This window comes from Adiantum capillus-veneris, chromosome 22 (genome assembly GCF_014529385.1).
Source record: "Adiantum capillus-veneris isolate H3 chromosome 22, ASM1452938v2, whole genome shotgun sequence".
NCBI classification, from domain to species: Eukaryota; Viridiplantae; Streptophyta; class Polypodiopsida; order Polypodiales; family Pteridaceae; genus Adiantum; species Adiantum capillus-veneris.
The window spans coordinates 24,280,607-24,303,228 of NC_140952.1; the positions used below are offsets into that span (position 1 = coordinate 24,280,607).

The window sequence follows — 22,622 nt, forward strand, 5'->3', positions numbered from 1 at the left end:
ATTCATTCACTGCAAACAAGCTAACGACTACTAATTGTGCAAAGACTGTGTGCAAACAGAAAACACAACATTATGCAGAAATCACAGAACTTGCAGACAACACAGAAATTAACAACTTACAGAAAAACAACTCATTCCTCTTCCTCTTCCTCTTCTTTCCTACTACAAACAACTCATAGGAGAAGCACAAAGTGCCTCTTGGGCTTAGTGCATGGCGATTCCCCGGCAGCGGCACCAAAAATGTGCGCTCCTTGCCGCACTGTCGAAACAAGGGACTTGCTGATACACCACGTGCGAGCCACAAATGGCTCCAAGCACACAACAAGACTAATCTAGCAAGCTCAAGAGAGCAAAGGGTGTGTCACTCACCGCTCTACGCTCGCCTTCGTGGTGGATTCCTCGCCACGATGAAGAAGAAGCTGCAGTCGTGCCGCGCTCAACCGCTTCGCCGCCGTCGTGCCTTCGTAATGCTCGATCGCACACACACTCTCCCTCTCTCTCTCTCTCGCACATACACACACACACAAGGAGGTGAAGAAGAAGAAGATGGAGCAAGAGCACTCTTCTATTGCACAAATGAAAGAATGAGTGAATTTTATGTTTAGTTGGCTTTTATATGAGCTCACCCCATTCACACTTGGGCGCCCATGCTTAGCCAACTAATCCCTTGAATGTCCCAGTTAGAGTGCGCCTCTCATTGGCGATCACTCTTACCCTTTTCCTATTGGTCCGACAAGCCCGGTACCTGACTCTACCAAATACATAATACACGTCCGTCGTAGGTGATGGGGTGTCCGTGAGCCGTGAGGGTTAACACTGACGGTTTTGATCCCAAAATAATCTGTAGCCATGACTCAATAATACCCATATGGGTGATCAACAAAACAAGGTATTTAGTGGAATATGAATATCATTCTTTGGAAGAATGCTAGTGGATATCAAAAGCATTGCTAAGTCCACATTGCCACCACTTGATACTTGCTTATCACACACAAAAGATCATAGACGAGTTGGTTTAGGTGGTGATCTCTTTCTATTATAGATTCATTGGTATACGAAACGCTAGTGCATACTCATCAATAACACGTGTAGATTCATTCGTTTAAGCAGTACGATCACAATGCCAATTTGTTAGTTTAAGTAGCACAATGATAGATTCATCGATTTAGGTAGCACTAGTGCATATTCACCAATAGCACAAGTGAAAATTCATTGGTTTAAAATGCACGATGACAATGCACATTTGTTAGTTTGTGTAGCAGAATGGTAGATTCATCGATTTCGGTAACTCGTCCATTAGGTGAAAATTCATCAATCTATATAACTAATTATTAAACCATTATACGAGTGTTGTTAATTTGATTTTAGTAAAAATTGATGACAATCGTCTTTTAACCCCTTAGCATGTAATCAAAATTAATGTTTGTGTATTGTTTATTTTTATTTGATTTAATTGATGATGTATTGAGGATTGATATGATGATTACAATCACATGATATGTTGTTCTTGTTTAGAGCATATGCAAGACCAAGTGATGGTTTGAAGTGCATTGATCAATTACTATTTTCTTAGAGCAGTTATATATGTTGTACATAGAATCATTGGACTATTCATCTTTAATATCTATTTTAACTTAGAGTTTTCAAGTTTCGTTCATCATTTGCATGCAATATTTATGTGTTTTTTAGGGTGTTGCACCTTTGATTGTGGTTGGTATAGAGAGAGAGAGAGAGAGAGAGAGAGAGAGAGAGAGAGAGAGAGAGTAATCTGCTCAATGATCTATCCAACAATTCTTGAACTCAAGACTTGTGAACACACACGCATACACACACATACATGGCTTGTAGCCTTTGTCCATAGTTGTTTGATCAATCATTTGACCAAGGAAATTGCTTTTTGGTAATCAATTCTCAAAAAAAGAAAGAGATCGTTGTATGGTTTTATGTTACAAATTATATTGCTAATAAAACTTGGACCACCTCACTTGAGCTCATTGACTAAGATAATTGAAGCATCACCCCTAGCATTTACAATCCACAATAGTCTATCTGAGGTTGCGGGGAGAGAGAGAGAGAGAGAGAGAGAGAGAGAGAGAGGAGCCTTTTACTACTATGGTTGGGTTCAGAGGGGTTGGCGAAAGAGTGAGGCACAAGTGTGTGCCTCCTCTGTAGCGTCCCTGAGTGGAGAAGGGAAGAAAGGCTTTCTTCCATACCCGTTGCCCCCCCCCCCCCCCCCCCCCAAAAGCCCGGCAACGTTTTTCAATGCAAAATGCGAGTTGGAAGTATTGAATGCCAATCATTAGCATAACAACTACACACATTCCCACTGAGCTAGCACATATGGAGTTTTTGAAGGTGCGCCCTATGTTTTGCTGCTTCGATCCCTACATGCAACCTCTATGAATGCTCTTTGTCCCAACTCACTCACATGGCCCCCACTACCTTAGGCTGCTTGCATCCCCATGTGTCTCCTCTTCACCACTACACAAGCTTCACTATGCTGTGCGTGCCATGCCTCCATCTTCTTTTGCACCACTTCCATGCTTGGATATCATCACAAGTATCCAAAGCCTTGCTTGCTACCAATTCTACTTTGTGCATTGATTATTGCTTTAGCTATCATATCAACCCATACTTACTCCCACCCCTTGTTTGGAGGTGGGATTCTCTATTTCGTGGAGTCGGATGGTGTTTCTGATGGAGTCATCCTTTTAGCATACTCTATTTAGAGCTCAATTGCACTCTGTTCAGAGCTCAATGGCTACATTGAAGGATTGCTGCTTGGTATGCAAGGTGGTGGTGGAATGTATGTTTCCTAAAAGAGTTGAAGGACTCCCTCCATTGAGAAACCTATTTCCATGATTGTGATTCTCTCTCCACTGGAAAAAGGTTGCTTAGGGTTCAAGATGAGACATTAGATCAGGCTAGTAAAGCTCTTGCATAGAATTCCCAGAGTAGTGTTTATTGCTTTTATCTAGATGGAGACAAGGGATGAATTTGGCTAGCTTGAGCCACTGTCTTGCTCTGAAGTTAAGAGTGCTAGACCTACTACTAGAGCTCCAATCACATCTTTCAAAGATTGATAGTAGTGTAGATGTTGTAGAATAGGGACAAGACTCCACATGGGTCTATAGGTACTTAGAGATAAGAGGAAAAGAGAGCTATGACGAGAAAAATGAAAATAAAAAGAGGTGGAAAAGGTAGATTAAGGCTCCTAAGGTTACACAGGTGTAAATATCCCAAGCCAATAATCAACAATTCACCTCCATATGTTTCCTTGTCTTTCGCACCTATACCACCTACTTTTGCAAAGCCAACTTGGGGATTTCGTTGTTCTTTCAAGCAATTTTAACACTAGGTTCGTATTTGAGCCATTCAAGTGGAGTGAGCTACAAATGTGGTACAATGCCTCATTCTATGAAATCAACTCAAAATTCACTTTGTGCAAAAAACCATGAGCACTTGAGTCCTATGACAAAGGAATATTTTACTTTATTCATACAATGCACAATATAAAAAATCATGATTTTTAAAATATAAAAAAGTAACAAATGTCAAGACTGGCTTTACCTTTGAGAGCATACACATTTGAGGCCCAATATGAGTTTAAATATTTGTTTCAAAAATAGCATATACGTAAATTTTCATTGTACACATGACCATGCATTTTTGAAAATGTTTATTTTGAGCACCTTTTACTCAATCGTGCTTAAAGATGACCCTTGCTTCAGGTCATTTTTTTTCTATTTTTAGTAAACTCTCTACATACCTTGGGAACATTTTCTTAATAGGGTTTAATGAGATCTTATTTGGTTAGTAGAGCTCATGTTCACACAAACCTAGTGCGAGTAGAGATCATACCATATTCCTCTTGCTATTGTTATGACACAATATGAGGAGAAATTTTCACACCTTTGAATTGATAAAATGCATATATTACTAGATGGGAGAGATTGTTAGCCAAGAAATAGCCTTGTTTTTTTGGATCGATTTGGTATCTTTGACATGTGAACTCGAATTTGAACCCTTTACCAAAACTCATTTTATTTGTTGCAAATGATTTATGCACAAGTTATGCATAAATTATAGGACATGCGAGAGGGTTTACTGTCTGCACTTTAAGAAAATTCTTTTCAATAGTTTGGCCTCTTGAGATATGGTCACTTTCTGGGTGCTCGCATCATCCGGATCACTCATCTCAAAACCCACAGTATGAGCAAACATTTTCTTGGCATTTAGGTCCACCATATCTAGGAACTCGTCAATGTCAACATAAGTTGAGTCTCTCAGCTGTTTAGCAAAAACCAAACAACTCATCAGTCTCACTACATCTAGCATTAAAGCACACGTACACAAGGGGGAAGAAGGGTAGGGATATCTAGGAACTCGTCAATGTCCAATCTTGTCTCGTGTATGATTCTATCTTAGAAGAATTTTCACACACTCTCTCTCTCTCTCTCTCACACACACACACACACTTTTTTTTTTTTGTAAACCAATTTGATTTAACTAACTGTGGGAAACCTCAAAGAGAGGAAAACCCACCAAAAAGATGTACAAGGAAAGTAACACAGGAGTGTTCGGCTGTGTAAAATATCTAAAAGCATTCATAATAAGAAAGCTGATGCATCTCTGACGTGATATCACCAACTTCCAAGGCAAACCGCAAAGACTGCCGAAGGGAAATTTTGAAGAAAGGTAGTGGATCCGTATGAATGCGATGGAACATATAGCCATTACGCTGTCGCCACACGCTCCAGTATGCCCAAAACCTGACCCACATGAAGAAGGCTGCAAAGCACTGCAATGCCGGCGAGAAGATACCAAAAATCCAAAACCGCTTATGGAAGACCGTCGTGGGAAAACTTAGCCGCAGACAAGCAGAAACCCGACGAAGGAATTCTTGAGTGACATAGCAATCCCACAAGAGGTGACAAACATCCTCGTCGGCAGACAAGCAACGGACACATGATGAAGAGCGGATACGGCGCCTCTGAAGAAAGGTACTCACTGGGAGCACACCAAGCAAACACCGCCAAAGAAACAAACGCTCTTTCAACTGCAAACGACTTTCCCATGTTGCAGATATAATCCTACGCCACCAAATATCTGATTTATGCATGTGCCAAATAGCGTTGCAATGATCAGCAATCCAGGGACGAGGCAGAAGAAGAGCATACGCCCGGCCAGCAGAAATATCTTGAAATGGCATTTCCCCAAGCTTCCAATCAGACATGCGATCACCATCAGCCAAAGGTGAAACTGGTAAGAAACTTGTCAACATTTGCTGTAATTCTCTCCAAAATTGGCGATAGTGCATGCCCAATCCAAAGCGACGAGCGGCAAATGGAAACTCGAAAGTGAAACCAGCTGCGTCCACCACATCCTCAACCACTCAAATGCCACGGCAGGAAAGGAAATACGCCTGGCGAGGCGAGCGGTCGACCAAAGTAAGAGAAAAAGCCCGACTCCAATGAAGGCTCTCCACACGAAGTGAGTTTCCTTCCGTCCGAGCATTCCATGAGAGATGAATCGTAACCTGTTTCCATGCAGAAAGCAAGGTGGAAGAAAGAGGGCATCCAGGAATACGACCCTCCATCTTACCAAATACTACCTCCTACATGGATGATTGCCAGTGACCAAATGAGGATGTAACCACATGCTGACTCAAGTGTGCAAACATAAGAGTCCAAGGCTGAGATTGTTGCAAACAAGTGTAGGCAAAAGCATAGCCTTCCTAGCAATGACATGCCTACGTAGGTCCAAAATATTCAAACCGCCAAAGTGCTTTGGTGTACAAAGTTTTGCCATCGATATCAAGCGCAAACCTGTTTTGTGAGCACGCGTTCGTCACAAATGAGACAAAATGGCCGACATGAGAGAGTCAAGACAATGACGTGGCCAATGCAACAAAGGCAGAAAAAACTGAACATATGCCATGAGTATACTCTGAACAATTCGCATGCGAACATGTAGCGGCCAGGTAGAAAGCTTCGAGTAATGCAATTTAACATTCAGGCGATTCATAACCCAATCCACTTTCTGTGTGTGAGTAACATTCCATCCAATTGGATAACCCAAATGCCTAGTGATTACATTTGGAAGAACAATCTCTCCTGGCCACAAGAGAGCATGCCAATCACAAGAACGGAGCGGCAGAAGCTTTGATTTACGGAAATTGACTTTAAGACCAGCCGCAAGCGCAAACAATTCCAAAGCGTTCATAATCTCTTGAACATCATTTTGCTGATTGCGGGGCATAAAGAGTGAGTCATCTGCATAAGCTTGCCCAATAAAAGTACGACCCGATGGTAGCTGCAAACCATGAAGACGCTCCACAGAGGTCAAGTTATCAAGATACATCAACAAAGGATGAGAAGCAATTGCATACAGCAAAGCACTAATAGGGCAACCTTGCCTAACCGAGCAACCAAGCGGCCATGATTCTGTGAAGTCCCCGTCCAGGATGCCCGAAGACGTACTACAATCATACAAGAAATAGACCACATTGGCCAACTTAGGACCAAATCCTAGACATCTCATGGTGGCAGCAATGAAGTCCCAGTGCACAGTGTCAAAGGCCTTTTCAATATCAACTTGCATGACTAACACATCTTGTTGCGTATACTTAGCATATTCCATGCCAATCATAAGATTGGCCAAATTGTCCATGATTTGACGACGAGGAATGAAACCATACTGAGCCTGATGAAGTCCTGTAAACAAATAGTCCTTGATGCGGTGGACCAACATTTCAGCCAAAATCTTGTATATCACCGGCATCAAAGTTATGGGCCGCCAATGAGAGAACTGCTCGCAAAGCGCTTGCTTGGGCAACAACCCAAGTAAGCCCTCTTTCCATGAAAGTGGTAAATCCTGCTTTTCCCATGCCACATTTATCATGAAGATCAGGGGTTGTTTAAGAGCATCCCAAAACGAGAGGAAAAATTCCACAGTGAGTCCGTCCCAACCAGGAGATCTCCACCTGCCTAATGCAAGCAAGGCACTATGCAATTCGGCGAGAGAGAAAGGATCCTCAAGGCATTGTGCCTCCTGGGAAGACAGGATCAGACTAACATAAGAAAGCAACAATTCACGCGCTCGACAAGCTGCCGAAGAAGGCTGAGATGGGGCAGCAAACACCTTACGGTAATGTGAAACCATAACCTCAGCCAATTCCTGCTTTGAAGAAGTCCAAGCACCCGAGGGAAGCATAACCCGTTTAATGGACCGTGAGACTCTCGAATGATGCAAATGCTTAAAAAATTTCTTCGAAGCACAACCTTTGTCCATAAAGGCCTGTTGTCGGGCACGCGTCTGCCACTTAGCAAGCTTCCTCTTATCATTTTGCTGAATACACACTTGAGCTTCACATAACTCCGTGATCTCAGAGTCAAACAATGGGCGGAAATCAGCCAGCTGTTGTAGTCGTTGACTAACCTGTTTCGCATTACCGACATTCTCCCGAATACGCTGCATATGCTGCCTACCATAGTTAGAAATCACAGTTTGTACTCTCATGACAAAACGATACCAAGCAGCATCCAAATCAATATGCATTTGAGGCAACAGCGGAGGAACAATATCGACAACCATGCGACGAAAAGCTTCATGAGTAAGATAGGCATTATTAACATGCAACAAACGTTTCCTGTGAAGAGGCCGATCACAAAGAGACTGTCCAAAATACAACGACAGCAAAAGAGGATAATGATCCGATAACTGCAGAGCATAATCTATCCTCACGTCACATACAAATTCTTCATACTGTTGCCCATTAAGCAAATACCAACGATCTAGTCGTGCTCTGTAAGAGGAATGAGCAGCATGCTGAAAGGTAAAACCAGAGGTATCAGGATGCAAAGAACGCCATATATCAGTCATTTGAGCAGAGGCAACAAGAAGATCCCAATTATGTTTCTCCGCAAGCAGCATATGCGAATTTCCTGTTGTGCTGTCAAGCAAATCAGGAGTATTATTGAAATCTCCACAGAAAAATGCATTCGATGTCCATGGGCGAGACGAGATTTCTTGCCACAAAGCAGCTCTTTGCCCAGAAGCCGTATATGCATATGTACCTCCAAATTCATGTACTCGACCATTCAACAAACACTGTGCCACCATCCACCGACCATGCGGATCATTGTATAACAGAACAGGCTTAAGCTCATGTCAAATGAGCATCAATATACCAGAGAAATCGTGCGAGCCAGCATACGCAATCCAATATCCAGCAAAATAGGAACATTGACCAGCAAACTCGTGCTGATTGTGCTCTTGCAAAACAACTATATCTGCCCTACATGTATGTACATAGTGCCAGGTCATCCGCCATTTGTCCAGGTTGCATAACCCACGCACATTGTATGAGATGCATTTAATATGACTTTGCATTGGAAACATATATACACAAAGCAACAAGTATCAAAATCAAGTGGGGGTGCCCATAGACACGTCTCCATCCACTGCATCCGTACGAGGACCCATCCTCTGAGTCCGGGCAGGAAACGTGTCCACAGTGTTCACATGCGAAGTGGAAGCCTCACCAAGGAGTACATCTTTGTAAGAGTGCATCGCTTTGTCCCATGCATCAATCAGCGTGCGATTGTCATTGCATGGAAGTTGCTTAAACGATGCATTCTTGTTAGCATTAACAGAGGGAACATAATTACGAGCAGAAAGTGGCGTGCGAATCTTGAGTGCTTTTTTCGGCACCACCCATGTATTGACATCAGCAGGTCCAACATTTTTGCCTTTAGCAACAGTCCCATTCCCAAGATCAGTAACTTGCTGTACCTTGCCTTTCCCTTTGTCCACATTCGAAGCCACTTTAGCAGTAGAAACTCCACTTTGCTTGGCTTCACTTGTGGGTTTTCCAGTAGGGATAGAGGTGGACAAAGGAACAGCAGAGGGAGGGGGTTGCAAGACCGGCTCCGGACATTCGGATTGCATATGACCAAATTTGCCGCATCGAAAACATGAATTCGCAAATTTTCCCCATTTAAGTTTAAATGGGCGCTTGCCTACCCATGGATCACCTGAGTCAACCATAATTCCATCAGGAGTAATCTTATCCGTGTCCCATAGGATACAAAACCTGTTGGTATTTGCGTCCAATTTTGGAGGACAGATAACCTTTCCAAGCTGCGCAGCCAACAACGGCAGGAAATGTCTCCACGTGCGAGGGAAATCAACAATTTCCACCCACACCGGGCACTTATGACGAATAAGACTCTGGTAGTCTTTAGTGAGTGCCCACGGGAGAACATGTGTCATCTGCGTATTAAAAAAGAGGGGAGACATCTCAAGCAAAAGATTTCGAGCTTCTATATCCGCGAGCAAAACTTCATAAAATCCACGCGCTCCAAAGTAGACACCACGGACAGCTTGTCGCTTAAGAAGAAAATTGACCCATTGGCCGACATCTTGCGCAGTAGGCATTTTCCCGGGGAAAAATAGAATAATTGCATTCATAGCGTACTGCGCAACTGGGTCCATGAGGTCCTGTACCGGAATGCGCACCTCAAGAACAGGCGCCTGACCATTCCATGCCTGTCAAGCCTCCGCAAAGTCCTCATACAAGCATGCCTTGATCTCTGAAGCTGACTCCGATGTGGGTTCCATCGCTTTCCGACGCTTAAAGACGCACAGTGAATCAAACATAAATCAAAAGAAATTCCTTCTTCAAACAAAACCTATTGACGAGAAAATCTTGCAGTTTACTGTGGAGAACACCTTGCAAATAACATACAAACCACAGGTATGTACATGCTTCACCGAAAGCAACAACTAAAACCCACAGCAGTATACATCTGCTAAATTCTGCCCAAAGAAGTGGAGCTTGATTGAGAGTCTACCCTTTATACAAGCTGGTCTGCCAGTCCTGCCAAGCGATCCCACAATTGGCGTGCAAAACCTTCTGCAACTGTCACTGACAGGCTGCTGTGCATTACTGCAGTTCACAACGGCGAGGAGCAGGAGGTCGCGCTGCTTCTTGCTGAATACTGCTGCTCAGTGCAGGAACAGGAGCTCCACGCGCTGTCTCACACCACAGCAGGTTACCACACCACCTGCAGAGACTGCCCACACGCGCGCACACAGTGACACACCCCTGTTGGCGCAGGCGCATCAGCGCGCAGGAGAGCAGGCAGGTGACACGCAGGGAATTCTCGCGACAGGCAGGTGACGCGCAGGGAATTCTCGCGACAGAAAGCTTACGCGCAAGAAATTTTTCTCACACCCCCCCTCTCACTCACTCTCACACACACACACACACACACACACACACACACACACACACACTTTTTTTTTTGTAAATCTGATTTGATTTATTTACAAATGGGAAACCTCAGAGTGAGGAAAACCCATCAGAAAGATAGATACAAAAGGAAAGAACACAGAAGTGTTCCGGCAGCTAGAAGCGAACATAGGATAGCTGTAGGATATCGGGGGATATGTCCCCAACATCAAGGGCAAAATGTAAGGATTGCCTCTTGAAAAAAGGAAAGAGATCCTCCTCTTGCTGATGGAACATGCGAAGATTGCGTTGGCGCCACAAAGACCATTAGGACCAGAATCTGACCCAAGTGAAGAAGGCTGCAAATCATTGAAGGGAAGTCAAGAGGACACCAAAAGCCCAAAACCATTTGTGGAAAGTCGCCGAGGGAAATCGAAGGCGCATACATGATGATATGTGCCTAAGAAAAGCCCTGGTGGTGCGACAATCCCAAAGCAGGTGCATAACAGTCTCTTCACAAGCTGAAGATCTGATACAACAAGAAGAGCTGATGTGATGCACAACAAGGATAGTTCCAACAGGGAGAGCTCCCAACAAGCAGCGCCAAAGAAACAGACGTTCTTTCATAGGCAAATGGCTCTTCCAAATCGCAGTAAGGGCCTTTCTCCACCATAAATCAGATTTATACAACGACCATAGCGGCATTACAATGATGAGCCAACCAAGAATCACATGGAAGAGAGGCATAAATGTTACTGGTAGAAATGGCATCAAAAGATGTTTTCCATAAAGTCCAATCAGTCATACGGTTTCCATTGGCCAATGGCGGAACAGGCAGGAAAGCAGTCAGCATTTGCTGAAGTTCTTTCCAAATTTGGCAATAATGCACACCCAAATCAAAGCGTTCAGCCACTTGAGAGAAAGGAAGCATATTCCCACACGTGTCAACCACATCATCCACCGTACATATTCCTCGACAAGAGAGAAAGTATGCTTGACGTGGCGAACGGTCAACAAGAGAAAATGAGAATGCCCCACTCCAATGAATGCTTTCCAAGCGAATAGAATTCCCAGCTGGTTGCTGTCTGCCATGCCACGAGAGATGAGCTGTCACCGCTCTCCAAGCAATGAGTAAAGAAGAAGTAACCGAGCAACCAGGCATATGACCATCCATCTTGCCAAACACAATCTCCCAAAGGGATGTCTGCCAATGACGGAAGGTGGATGTGATAACATGCTGACAAGTGAGGTAATCATGATTGTCCATGGCTAAAACTGTTGAGCAAGAGTAGGTAACAACATGGCCTTCCTCGCTAGAGCATGGTGGTGAAGATCCAAAATATTAAGCCCCCCAAAGCGCTTCAGAGTGCAAAGCTTCTCCATAGATAATAAACGAAGGCCTTTCTTTCGGGAGCGATGCAAGGCGAAGAGGAGGCCAATGTAACAATGGCAAATAGAATTGAACATATGCCATCATTATGCTCTGGACCATACGGAGCCGAACATGTAACGTCCAAGTGGACAATTTCCAATAGTGCAATTTTAACTGTAGGCCTTGCATAACCCAATCCACTTACTGGATATTGGTTACATTCCACCCAATAGGATACCCCAAGTGTCTGAAAATTACATGCAAATCAATTATCTCTCCAAGCCACAAAAGATGATGCCAATCACATGCATGAAGAGCTAGTAGTTTAGATTTTCTAAAGTTGATCTTAAGGCCAGCCGTAAGCCCAAATGTATCCAAAGCCTGCATAATCTTACGCATATCATCCTCGTTATTACGAGGCATGAATAATGAGTCATCAGCATAAGCCTCGCCAATAAAGTCATTCCTAGAGGGCAATTGCAATCCGTGAAGACAGCCAACGGAAGCGCTGAGGGGACAACCTTGCCTGACAGAGCATCCAAGTGGCCAAGGATCAGTCAGGTCACCATCAAGAAGGCCAAATGACGAACTATGAGCATACAAGAAATATACAACATTGGCTATCTTAGGACCAAATCCAAGGGCTCGCATTGTATCAACAATGAAATCCCACTGTACCGTATCAAAGGCCTTTTCAATGTCAACCTGCATCACGAGTACATCTTGCTGGTTATATTTGGCATATTTTTTGTTTTGTTTTGTTCTCGGAATCCATTCCAATCAAGATATTTGCCAAATTATCCATGATCTGGTGACGAGGGATGAAGCCATATTGAGTGGGATGGATACCTGCAAGAAGTGACTCCTTGATGCGATGCACAATCATCTTAGCCAAAATTTTGTATACGACAGGCATGAGGATAATCGGCCGCCAATGAGAAAAATGCTTGCAAAGCGCTTGCTTGGGTTATAATTTCAGCAAGCCTTCTTTCTTAGATAATGGCAAATTTTGCTTGTTCCACGCAACATTCATCATATAGAGCAAAGGATCTTTCAAGGGCTCCCAAAAGGAGATGAAAAATTCCACGGTGAGTCCGTCCCAACCAGGGGAATGACATCTGCCAAGAGCAATCAATGCTTAGTGCAATTCATTTTTAGTAAAATCCTCCTCCATCGCTCGCGCATCACGAGGCGAGAGAATTGCATTCACTTTAGATAACAGAAGTCGGCAGGCACAACAAGTTTCAGTAGAAACTGGAGGAGGAACATCAAATGCATTGCCAAAATGTGACGTCATGGCATCAGCAAGCTCACTTATAGAAGCTGTCCAAGAGCCCGATGGGAGCTTCACCCTCTTAATGGCTAGAGAGGCCCTTGAATAATGTAGGTGCTTAAAAAACTATTTCGAAGCACATACCTTATCTACAAACGCTCGATGTCGAGCATGAGTCTGCCAATTATCTAGTTTGCATTTGTCATTATGTTGCAGACATACTCGAGCACGACAAAGCGCTGTCAACTCATTGTCAGTCAATGAACGCGTATCAACCAAAATTTGGAGCTCTCGATGAAGGTTTTTTGCATCATCGCGTAACTGAAGCATATAGCGCTACACTTTGCACATGCATGACGAAACGATACCAGGCAATATCAGAATCCAAATGCATTTGGGCGACCAGCAGGGGAATGACATCATGAATCATGCCATGAAATACCTCATGCGAAAGATAGGCATTGTTGATGTGTAGTAAACGTTTCCTAGAGAGAGACTGATCATCATGCATTCGCCCAAAGCGCAAGGCCATCAAAACCGGGGCATGATCAAACAGTAACAAGGTGTGGTCAAAGCTCATCTCACATACATACTCATATATTGTTGCATATTAAGGACATACCACCGATCTAGCCGTGCACGATACGACGAGTGAGCATATGCTGAAAAGTATCCCCACAAAAATTCGGATGCAAAAGGCTCCACAAATCCAACATCCGTGTGCAAGCAACAAGATTTGTCCAAGCCTGCTCTTCTACACCCAACATGTGCATTGTCCTATGGTGTTATCCGATGAAGTAGGCGCATTGTTAAAATCACCATAAAGAAAAGCATTGGAAAGCCAAGGATAAGAAGACATTGCACGCCATACAGCCGAACGCTTTCCCGAGGCTGTGTGCGCATAAACACCCCCAAATTCATAAGTCTGACCATTGACTGTACATTGAATCACCATCCAGCGACCTGCTGGTTCATTGTACACAAGAATTGGCTACAACTCATGTTTAACCAACATCAAAACACTCGAATAGCCCGCCAATCTAGCATAAGCTATCCAGTATCCCGCAAAATATGAACATTGCCCAACAAATTCATGCTGATTGTGCTCTTGCAAAATAACAATGTCTGCCTTACATGTATGTACATAATGCCATGTTAATCTCCACTTATCAGTGTTACATAACCCGCGCACGTTATATCAAATGCATTTAACACAACTATACATTAAAGAGATATGTACAAAGGCAAAGGAAAGGGGAACTAAGTAGACGTGCCCATAGACACATCAACATCAAGAGACCGTGGCTCGACTACATTATCTTCCATACCCGCATCAGCGGAAACAAAGCCTGCAAGTGATGAAGAAGCCCCATGAATCATTGCATCTCTGTAAGAATGTACCACCTTGTTCCATGCTTCTGCAAGCGTACGATTGTCATTACAAGTAAGATGGTTTTGCACCACAAATTTCACTACAGGAGGTACATAGTTACGAGAAGAAAGTTGTGAGCGTGTTTCGACGGCCTTCTTGGGCGTTATCCAAGGAAATTCTTTCGTTGGATCGACATTCTTACCTTATTCCGTGTCTCCTGAGCAGTAGCAAGCTTACCCTTACTCTGAGAGGTTTGGGAACCAACAAATTTGACTTTACCTTTATCCAAAGGCGGAGCATAAGGCAAGGTAGAGACCCCAATGGAGGGGGATCTAGAGTCCTCTTTTCCATTGGAAACAGCAAGCTGTGGAACCGCTGAAGGAGGAGGTTGCAAATGAGTCTCGGGACATTCAGATTGCATATGTCCAAATTTACCGCCGCAGCGAAAACATGAATTTGCAAATTTTTCCCATTTGAGCTCGAAAGGACGCATGCCAATGAGAGGGTTCCTCGAGTTGACAGTATTACCTTGAGGCGTGGGAACATTGTGTCCCAAAGCACACAAAACCGATTTGTATTTGCGTGAAGTTTGGGAGGACATATCACTTTCCCCAAGTGAGAAGCAAGCACAGGAAGAAAGTGTCGCTAGGTGCGTATAAAGTCAACTATTTCTACCCATACTGGGCACTTGTGGCGGATAAGGCCTTGATAGTCTTTGTTTAGAGCCCAGGGAAATACATGTGTCATCTGAGCATCAAAAAACAAAGGAGATAATTCAAGCAACATGTTTTGGACATCAGTGAAAGCCAACAAGACTTCATAAAATCCTCTGGCTCCAAAATAAACACCTCGGATTGCCTGGCGTTTAAGAAGGGAATCCACCATTGACCCACGTCTTGCGCAGTGGGCATTTTGCCCGGAAAGAAAAAATTAACCTCATTGAGACCATACTGCGCCACTGGGTCCAAGAGAGCTTGCATAGGGATAAGCACCTCAGTGGTGGATTCTTGGCCCTCCCAGGCGTTCCGTGCACCTTCAAAATCCTCCAACAAACAAGCTCGGATTTCACCCATTTCCAAGGACTCTGCGGCCATCAGCTTCCTACATTTATACACTCGATCAAGATCGCAAACTGACTCTGTCATGAAAGAACCAAAATACTGGCAAACCTTAGCAAGCTGAAACCTGGAAGATACCTTAACACAACAAACTTTGTACACTTTCACTTGGACACCTGCCCACTGAACTCTACACCTATCCATTGAACTAAATAAGCCTGACTCTGGCAAATTAACTTTTGAACAGAATTTCACTTATGTACAAATCAAAATTGCACAAAGAAGGCAACGCGAAGGAGCACCTGTACACACACACACACTCCCTACACACTACACCACCACTTTTTTTTTTTTTTTTTGGTAAATCAATTTGATTTATCTATCTGTGGGAAACCTCAAAGAGAGGAAAACCCACCAAAAAAGAAGTACAAGAAAAGGAACACAAGAGTGTTCGGCTGTACAAAGTGGCTAAAAGCATTCATAAGAAAGCTGATGTATCTCTGCCGTGATATCACCAACTTCCAAGGCAGACCTCAAAGACTGCCTAAGGGACACGCACACGCCTGCCCACACACACCCACACACACCCACAGGCCCACGAGCAGCAAAGACAAAGAGACTTCCGAGGTGACAGAGACTGCTGACCACCCAATACAGCAAATGAGGGCGGAAACTTCGCAGCGGACAGCCACAGGAGCAACGGGGGGAGCTTTCCATGCAAGTAGCACCTTGCCACGAGCGTGCAGAGACAGAGACTAGAGCAGGAGATTCAATTCTCACACACACACACACCACTCTCTACACACACACACACACACACATTTTTTTGTAAATCAATTTGATTTATCTACCTGTGGGAAACCTCAAAGAGAGGAAAACCCACCAAAAAGATCAGGTACAAGGGAAGGAACGCAAAAGTGTTCGGCTGTACAAAATGGCTAAAAGCATTCATAGGAAAGCTGATGTACCTCTGCAATGATATCACCAACTTCCAAGGCGAACCGTAAAGACTGCTTCAGAGAGAGCTTGAAGAACGGGAAGGGATCTGCATGAATGCGATGGAACATATAGCCATTACGCTATCACCATAGACTCCAGTAAGCCCAAAACCTGACCCACATGAAGAAGACCGTGAAGCGCTGCAACACCGGTGAGAAGATGCCAAATGCCCAAAACCGTTTATGGAAGACCATCGTGGGAAAACGGAGCTGCATGCATGCCGATACACGGCGAAGGAAATCTCTAGTAATACAACAATCCCACAACACGTGACAAATATCCTCTTCCGCAGTCGAGCAAAAAAACAGACACAAGATGAAGGGCGGATATGGCGTGTCCTAATAAAAGTACCCACATGGAGCACACCAAGAAAACAACGCCAAAGAAACAATGGCTCCTTCAAAAGAAAATGGCTTTTCCATAAGGCGGATAGAAGCTTCCTCCACCAGATATCAGATTTATGCATGTGCCAAAGAGCATTACAATGATCAACAAGCCAAGCTTGAGACAGAAGAAGATCATAGACCCGACCGGCAGAAAGGCATTTCTCGAAGATTCCAGTCAGACATGCGATCGCCATCGGCCAAAGGTGAAATGGGTAAAAAGCCAACCAGCATTCGCTGCAATTCTCTCCAGAATTGGTGGTAATGCATGTCCAATCCAAAATGGTGAGCGGCGAAGGGAAACTCCAAAGTGAAACCGGCTGCATCCACCACATTCTCAACCACCCGAATGCCACGGCAGGAGAGGAAATACCATTGGCCAAAGGCGAAACGGGTAAAAATCCAACTAGCATTCGCTGCAATTCTCTCCAGAACTTGTGGTAATGCATGCCCAATCCAAAATGGTGAGCAGCGAAGGGAAACTCCAAAGTGAAACTGGCTGCATCCACCATGTCCTCAAACCACCCGAATGCCACGGCAGGAGAGGAAATACGCCTGGCGAGGCGAGCGGTCAACCAAAGTAAGAGAGAAAGCCTAGCTCCAATGAAGACTCTCCAAGCGAAGCAAATTTCCTTCCCTCCGAGCATTCCGTGATAGATGAATTGTAACCTCTTTCCAAGCAGAGAGCAAGGTGGAAGCATGCGGACATTCAGGAATATGCCCATCCATCTTACCAAATACAACCTCCCAAATAGATGATTGCCAGTGACCAAATGAGGACGTAACCACATGCTGACTCAAGTGTGCAAACATAAGAGTCACCACCGAAGCGTTTAGGTGTACAAAGCTTTGCCATCGACATCAAACGCAAACCTTTTTTGTGTGCATGAGTTCGCCACAAATGAGACAAAATGGCTGACATGAGAGAATAGATAGCTTCCAGTAATGCAGTTTGACATTAAAGCGATGCATAACTCAATCCACTTTTTGCATGTGAGTGACATTCCATCCAGTTGGATATCCCAAATGCCTGGTGATTACATTTGGAGAAACAATCTCACCTGGCCACAATAGAGTATGCCAATCATAGGAAGTGGCAGAAGCTTCGATTTATGAAAGTTGACTTTAAGACCAGCCGCAAACCCAAACAATACCAAAGCTTCCATAATCACTCGAACATCACTCTGCTGATTGCGAGGCATAAACAACGAGTCAGCCGCATAAGCCTGCCTAACAAAGGTATGACCCGAGGGTAACTGCAAACCATGAAGCCGCTCTGCAGAGGTCAAGTGAGTGGAAATAGCATGCAACAAAGCGCTAAGGGGGCAACTTTGCCTAACCGAACAACCAAGTGGCCACGATTTTCTCAATTCACCTTCCAGGATCCCCAAAAACGTACTACAAGCATATAAGAAATAAACCACATTGGCCAATTTAGGACCAAACCCTAGACACCTCATTGTGATAGCAATGAAGTCCCATTGTACAAGGTCAAAGACCTTTTCAATATCAACTTGCATGACCAACATATCCTGATACATGTACTTAGCATACTCCATGCCAATCATAACATTATCCACGCTTCTATTAAACAAGACTGCGCCAGTTAAATGGCTGAAATTCAAGAGGCTTTTTATTTCTTCTTGGCTGACTCGAGAGTATGAACGCGATATACGAACTGCTTGGAACCATCTTCAGATGACCAAGAAGGATACAGTGGAAGCTTATTGCGAGAGATTTTGGAGCTCTTTTCTACTTGCCTCTTCATTTAAGAAGATCTCATTCAAGGAATAGATTGAGCGGTTTACCTTGGGTCTTCCTACAGAGATCCGAGATCACTACTTGGAACAAAAGTGGTGGTCCACGCTTCTATTAAACAAGACTGCGCCAGTTAAATGGCTGAAATTCAAGAGGCTTTTTATTTCTTCTTGGTTGACTCGAGAGTATGAACGCGATATACGAATTGCTTGGAACCATCTTCGGATGACCAAGAAGGATACAGTGGACGCTTATTCCGAGAGATTTTGGAGCTCTTTTCTACCTGCCTCTTCATTTAAGAAGATCTCATTCAAGGAATAGATTGAGCAGTTTACCTTGGGTCTTCCTACAGAGATCCGAGATCACTGCTTGGAACAAAAGTCAGCTTCCATTTAGGAGTTGAAAGGTCAGGTAGTTTGACCTACCCCACCGATGAGATCATGACACAAAGAGCTGAACAGAATTCGACAAATGAAAGTAGAAAGAGGAAGAGCAACCCAGGAAAGAAGGATGCTCGACCAAGCTCACTCCTCAAGAGAGAGCTCGCTACATTAGGGAAGGGAAGTGCTTTGGATGCGGGGAAACTGGACATATCTCCGTGAAGTGTCCTAAAAAGGCACAGAAAGAACAAAACAGCAAGGACAATGAAAGGCCTGAGAGTTCGAGAGCAACCGAGGAAGGTGGAAGAAAAGGCAAGATGAAAACAGGATTGGTTCCAGATTGCATGGGTACCGATCCAAGCACATTGGACGAGAGTACAAAACTTTGCCGAGCTTGGGGCAAAGTGAAAGACCAAGAAGGCTTGATCTTCTTTGATAGAGGAGCCAAGGCCAACTTCATTTCACCAGACTTGGCGGCGCGGCTCGAGATCACTCCCGTTCGGATGGGACCACTTGCGGAGGAAGTTCTAGCGGCACCCGACAGGGACGTAGCCATTACACCTGTCATTGCCAAACTTCGGTTGCATTGTTAGGGGTATTTGGGACAGGAGGACTTTTACATAATGCCTTTGGAAGGTTGCATGTCCTCTTGGGAATTCCCTGGTACCACAAGAACAATGCCATGGTCGACTATCGGGAGAGGAAAGCGACATTGACCATAGAGAAGGGCAGAACTGTTGTACTCGATATAAAACTTAAGGGCGAGTCTGCCCCTATTGTATCAGCTTTGGCCATTTCTAAATTAATGAAATCCAGTCTTTTGTTTACTCGATCTTTTTGAAAGAGTTGAGTGATGAGTGAGGATAGGACAAATATGTCTGAACTTGATAAAGAATGCCAAGATTTTCTCCACTCTCATGCCGATTGCTTCTCACAGGGCCTGCCAGGTGAGTTACCACCTGCTCGCATGGAAGATCATACCATTGATCTGATACCTGGAAGCACGCCACCGAACCGGCCACCTTATCTTGTGAGTCGAGCACAGAACGAAGAAATTATGAATCAAGTGAAAGACCTCTTGGAAAAGGGTCTTATCCAGCCTGGTACTTCACCGTATTGCTCTCCAGTGTTGTTGGTTTTGAAGAAAGACGGATCTTGGAGAATGTGCATCGATTATAAAGCTCTCAACAAAATCACCATCAACAACAGATTTCCGATTCCTAGGATCGATGATATACTCGACAGATTACAGGGATCCTCGTGTTTTAGCAAGATTGATTTGAAGAGTGGATATCATCAGATCCGGATCGCGTCGGAAGACGTCTACAAGACAGCCGCCTTTCAGACGACTTTTGGGTTATTTGAGTTTTTGGTGATGCCTTTTGGCTTAACCAATGCTCCTGCGACATTTAACCGGATGATGGACAGGATTTTTCGAGAGTACAAGCTATTTGTTGGCACTTTCTTTGACGATATCATTGTTTTCTCCAAGGATGAGGCAGAACATAGAGATCATCTGCTTCAAGTCTTTCAGGCATTATGAGATCACAAGTTAGTGATTAATGCAAAGAAAAGTGAATTTTTCCTACCCGAGATACACTTTTTGGGACACATTGTGTTAGCAGCAAGAGTGCAGATGGATCCGGCCAAGATAGAGACTATCTGTGATTGGCCCGATTTAAAGAAAGACCATGAAGTTAGAAGCTTCTTGGGATTGTATTCATCCTACAGGCGGTTCATTAGAAAGTTTGTAGAGGTTGCTTCCCCTTTGCATATCTTGACACAAAAAGGAGTCCCTTTCTCGTGGGGACTATGGTTTCAGACATTGAAAGAGAAATTGACTATGGTACCGGTTTTGACTTTGCCGGACTTGTAGAAGTCATTTGAAGTATACTGTGATGCTTGTGGTCGTAGTCTAGGTGTGATCTTAATGCAAGAAGGCCATGTCATTGCTTACGAGAGTTGATTGTTCTCAAGGCCGGAATTGACATCATAGATTTATGAGAAAGAGCTTTTGGCGGTTATCCACGCTCTTACTCAATGGCAGCACTACCTACTCGGAGCGGATTTTACTGTCTTTACAGACCATCAGAGCTTACGCTACTTCTTGTCACAGAAGAAGCTATCAGAAAAGCAGATGTGGTGGACGAACATCTTGTCACAGTTTCACTTCCAGATTGTCCATGTTCAGGGACAGAAGAATTTGTAGCAGGCTACAGTGTCACTTTCACAGGACACAGTTACGGCTAGTACAGTTGGTCTGGTCTGTTCACACTGGACGGACACTCTGGGCAGTGACACTTGGCAGGGATACGGGTGGTGGCCTAGTGGACATGTGGCCAGGTCACACTTAGCTGGCCGACATTTATGAGCCGTTGGTGGCTCTTTATGATTGTATCTATGAGTAGTAGCCGTTGGGTCATTAGCTTTATATGGATGGTCGTTTCATCGTCTAGGTAGCGAGTCTTACACAGAGCACTCCTTCACCATCCCTGCACATCTGAGCCTCGACACCCCATTTGTACCTGTGAGTCCTGGGCTGGAGCTGAGTGTGCTGCCACACCAGAGTCTGTACATGGTTCTTTGAGCTAGTCGAGTCCACATGTTCTCGTCCACTGTTGTGTCTCTGTTGTTATCCATTGTTCCTGTGTTTCATTCTGTTTGAGAGAGTTTCCATTTGTTTGAGTGAGATTGTCACGCACATTGCACTGAGGGGCACCCACACTGTTGAGAGCACGACACATTATCCGCGCTGCAGGTGCTCTCATTTTGGCGATCACGGTGGGACCTCAACTGAAGTCTCACTCTGTTGAGTATCTGGTTTTTTCGCTTTGCCTGTGCAACCTGTTGGTCTGGTCCAGTTTCACCCTTGACAGCTTAATCTAGCTGGTCTAGTCTCTCGCCTTGTTGGTCTGGTCCTCTCTCGCCCTGGTCCACCCAATACTCGTCCTGGTCTAGTCCTTCCTCGTCCTGGTCCAGCCAGGTGGTCTAGTCACTCGCCCTGGTCTAGTAGAGTCTAGCCCAATGTTCAGCCAAGTGAAGGTTGTCTTGCCCAAGTGAAGGTCTTCTTGCCCATACTCGGTGGGGTTGGCGGTTGCTGTATGACACATACAAGGAGGTCATTGGAGCGTCAAAGTGCACTACTGAGTCCTCTGAAGTACTACCACAGAAGGCGTCAACCCTTGGTGCCCAGTAGAAGCATATTAACCCCATCACCCATACCTACTCATACGGCTACCTCCATTCCTTCGACCGGTTCTACATCCTCTGTTGGGGTTAAGGCCTATGTGCCTTGACCGGTCGCCCAGGTCATGGGCGTCCGCCCACTGTTACCCTATACTTATAGTGAGTATACTGTATAGGGGGAGCTGCCACTCTTTGAGTCTCCCCACCCACATCGTGTTGTGTGTCTCCTTCTCTCTCTCGCTCACTCTCCGTTTGTGGTGCTCCCTGATCCCCTTCAATTGGTATCAGAGCTTAGGTTCAGAGAGAGCGCGTGTGTGCACAGTCACGACGACAGCGGAGAGCCAGTTTCATTCCCGAAATCGCGTCCTCGCGCGCGCACTTTCAAGAGTGCAAACAGGGTTTCGACTTCGGCATCGGCAAATTCAGCTTTCCGAGAGTGTTTCCATCAGGTGTCCTGCCGTTTTACCCCCCTTTCGAAGCCATTCGAGCCATCAAAAACTTCATTCAAGCTACGGTTGAGGAGCTGCATTTTTCAGCCCTCTTTTGCTAGTTTATGCTGCGTTTTTGGGTCAAAACGGAGGTTTTTGGCATAGCTTTCACACCC

The 22,622-nt window shown here is 44.6% G+C and overlaps 1 protein-coding gene across 3 annotated transcripts in view; it reads right to left on the bottom strand.

Annotated features, from left to right (window-relative positions):
- Positions 1 to 3,657: 3,657 nt before the first annotated feature.
- LOC147429045 (uncharacterized) overlaps positions 3,658 to 22,622 on the bottom strand; it is a 207,264-nt gene continuing 188,299 nt past the window's right edge. For 2 of the 3 annotated variants that reach the window (XM_086495517.1, XM_086495516.1), the window contains one exon: positions 3,659 to 4,290. In XM_086495517.1, coding sequence (XP_086351643.1) covers positions 4,105 to 4,290 — 186 coding nt within the window. In that variant the 3' untranslated portion in view covers positions 3,659 to 4,104. Of the gene's footprint in view, positions 4,291 to 22,622 lie in introns of all 3 variants that reach the window. The other variant, XM_086495518.1, reaches the window with a different exon arrangement.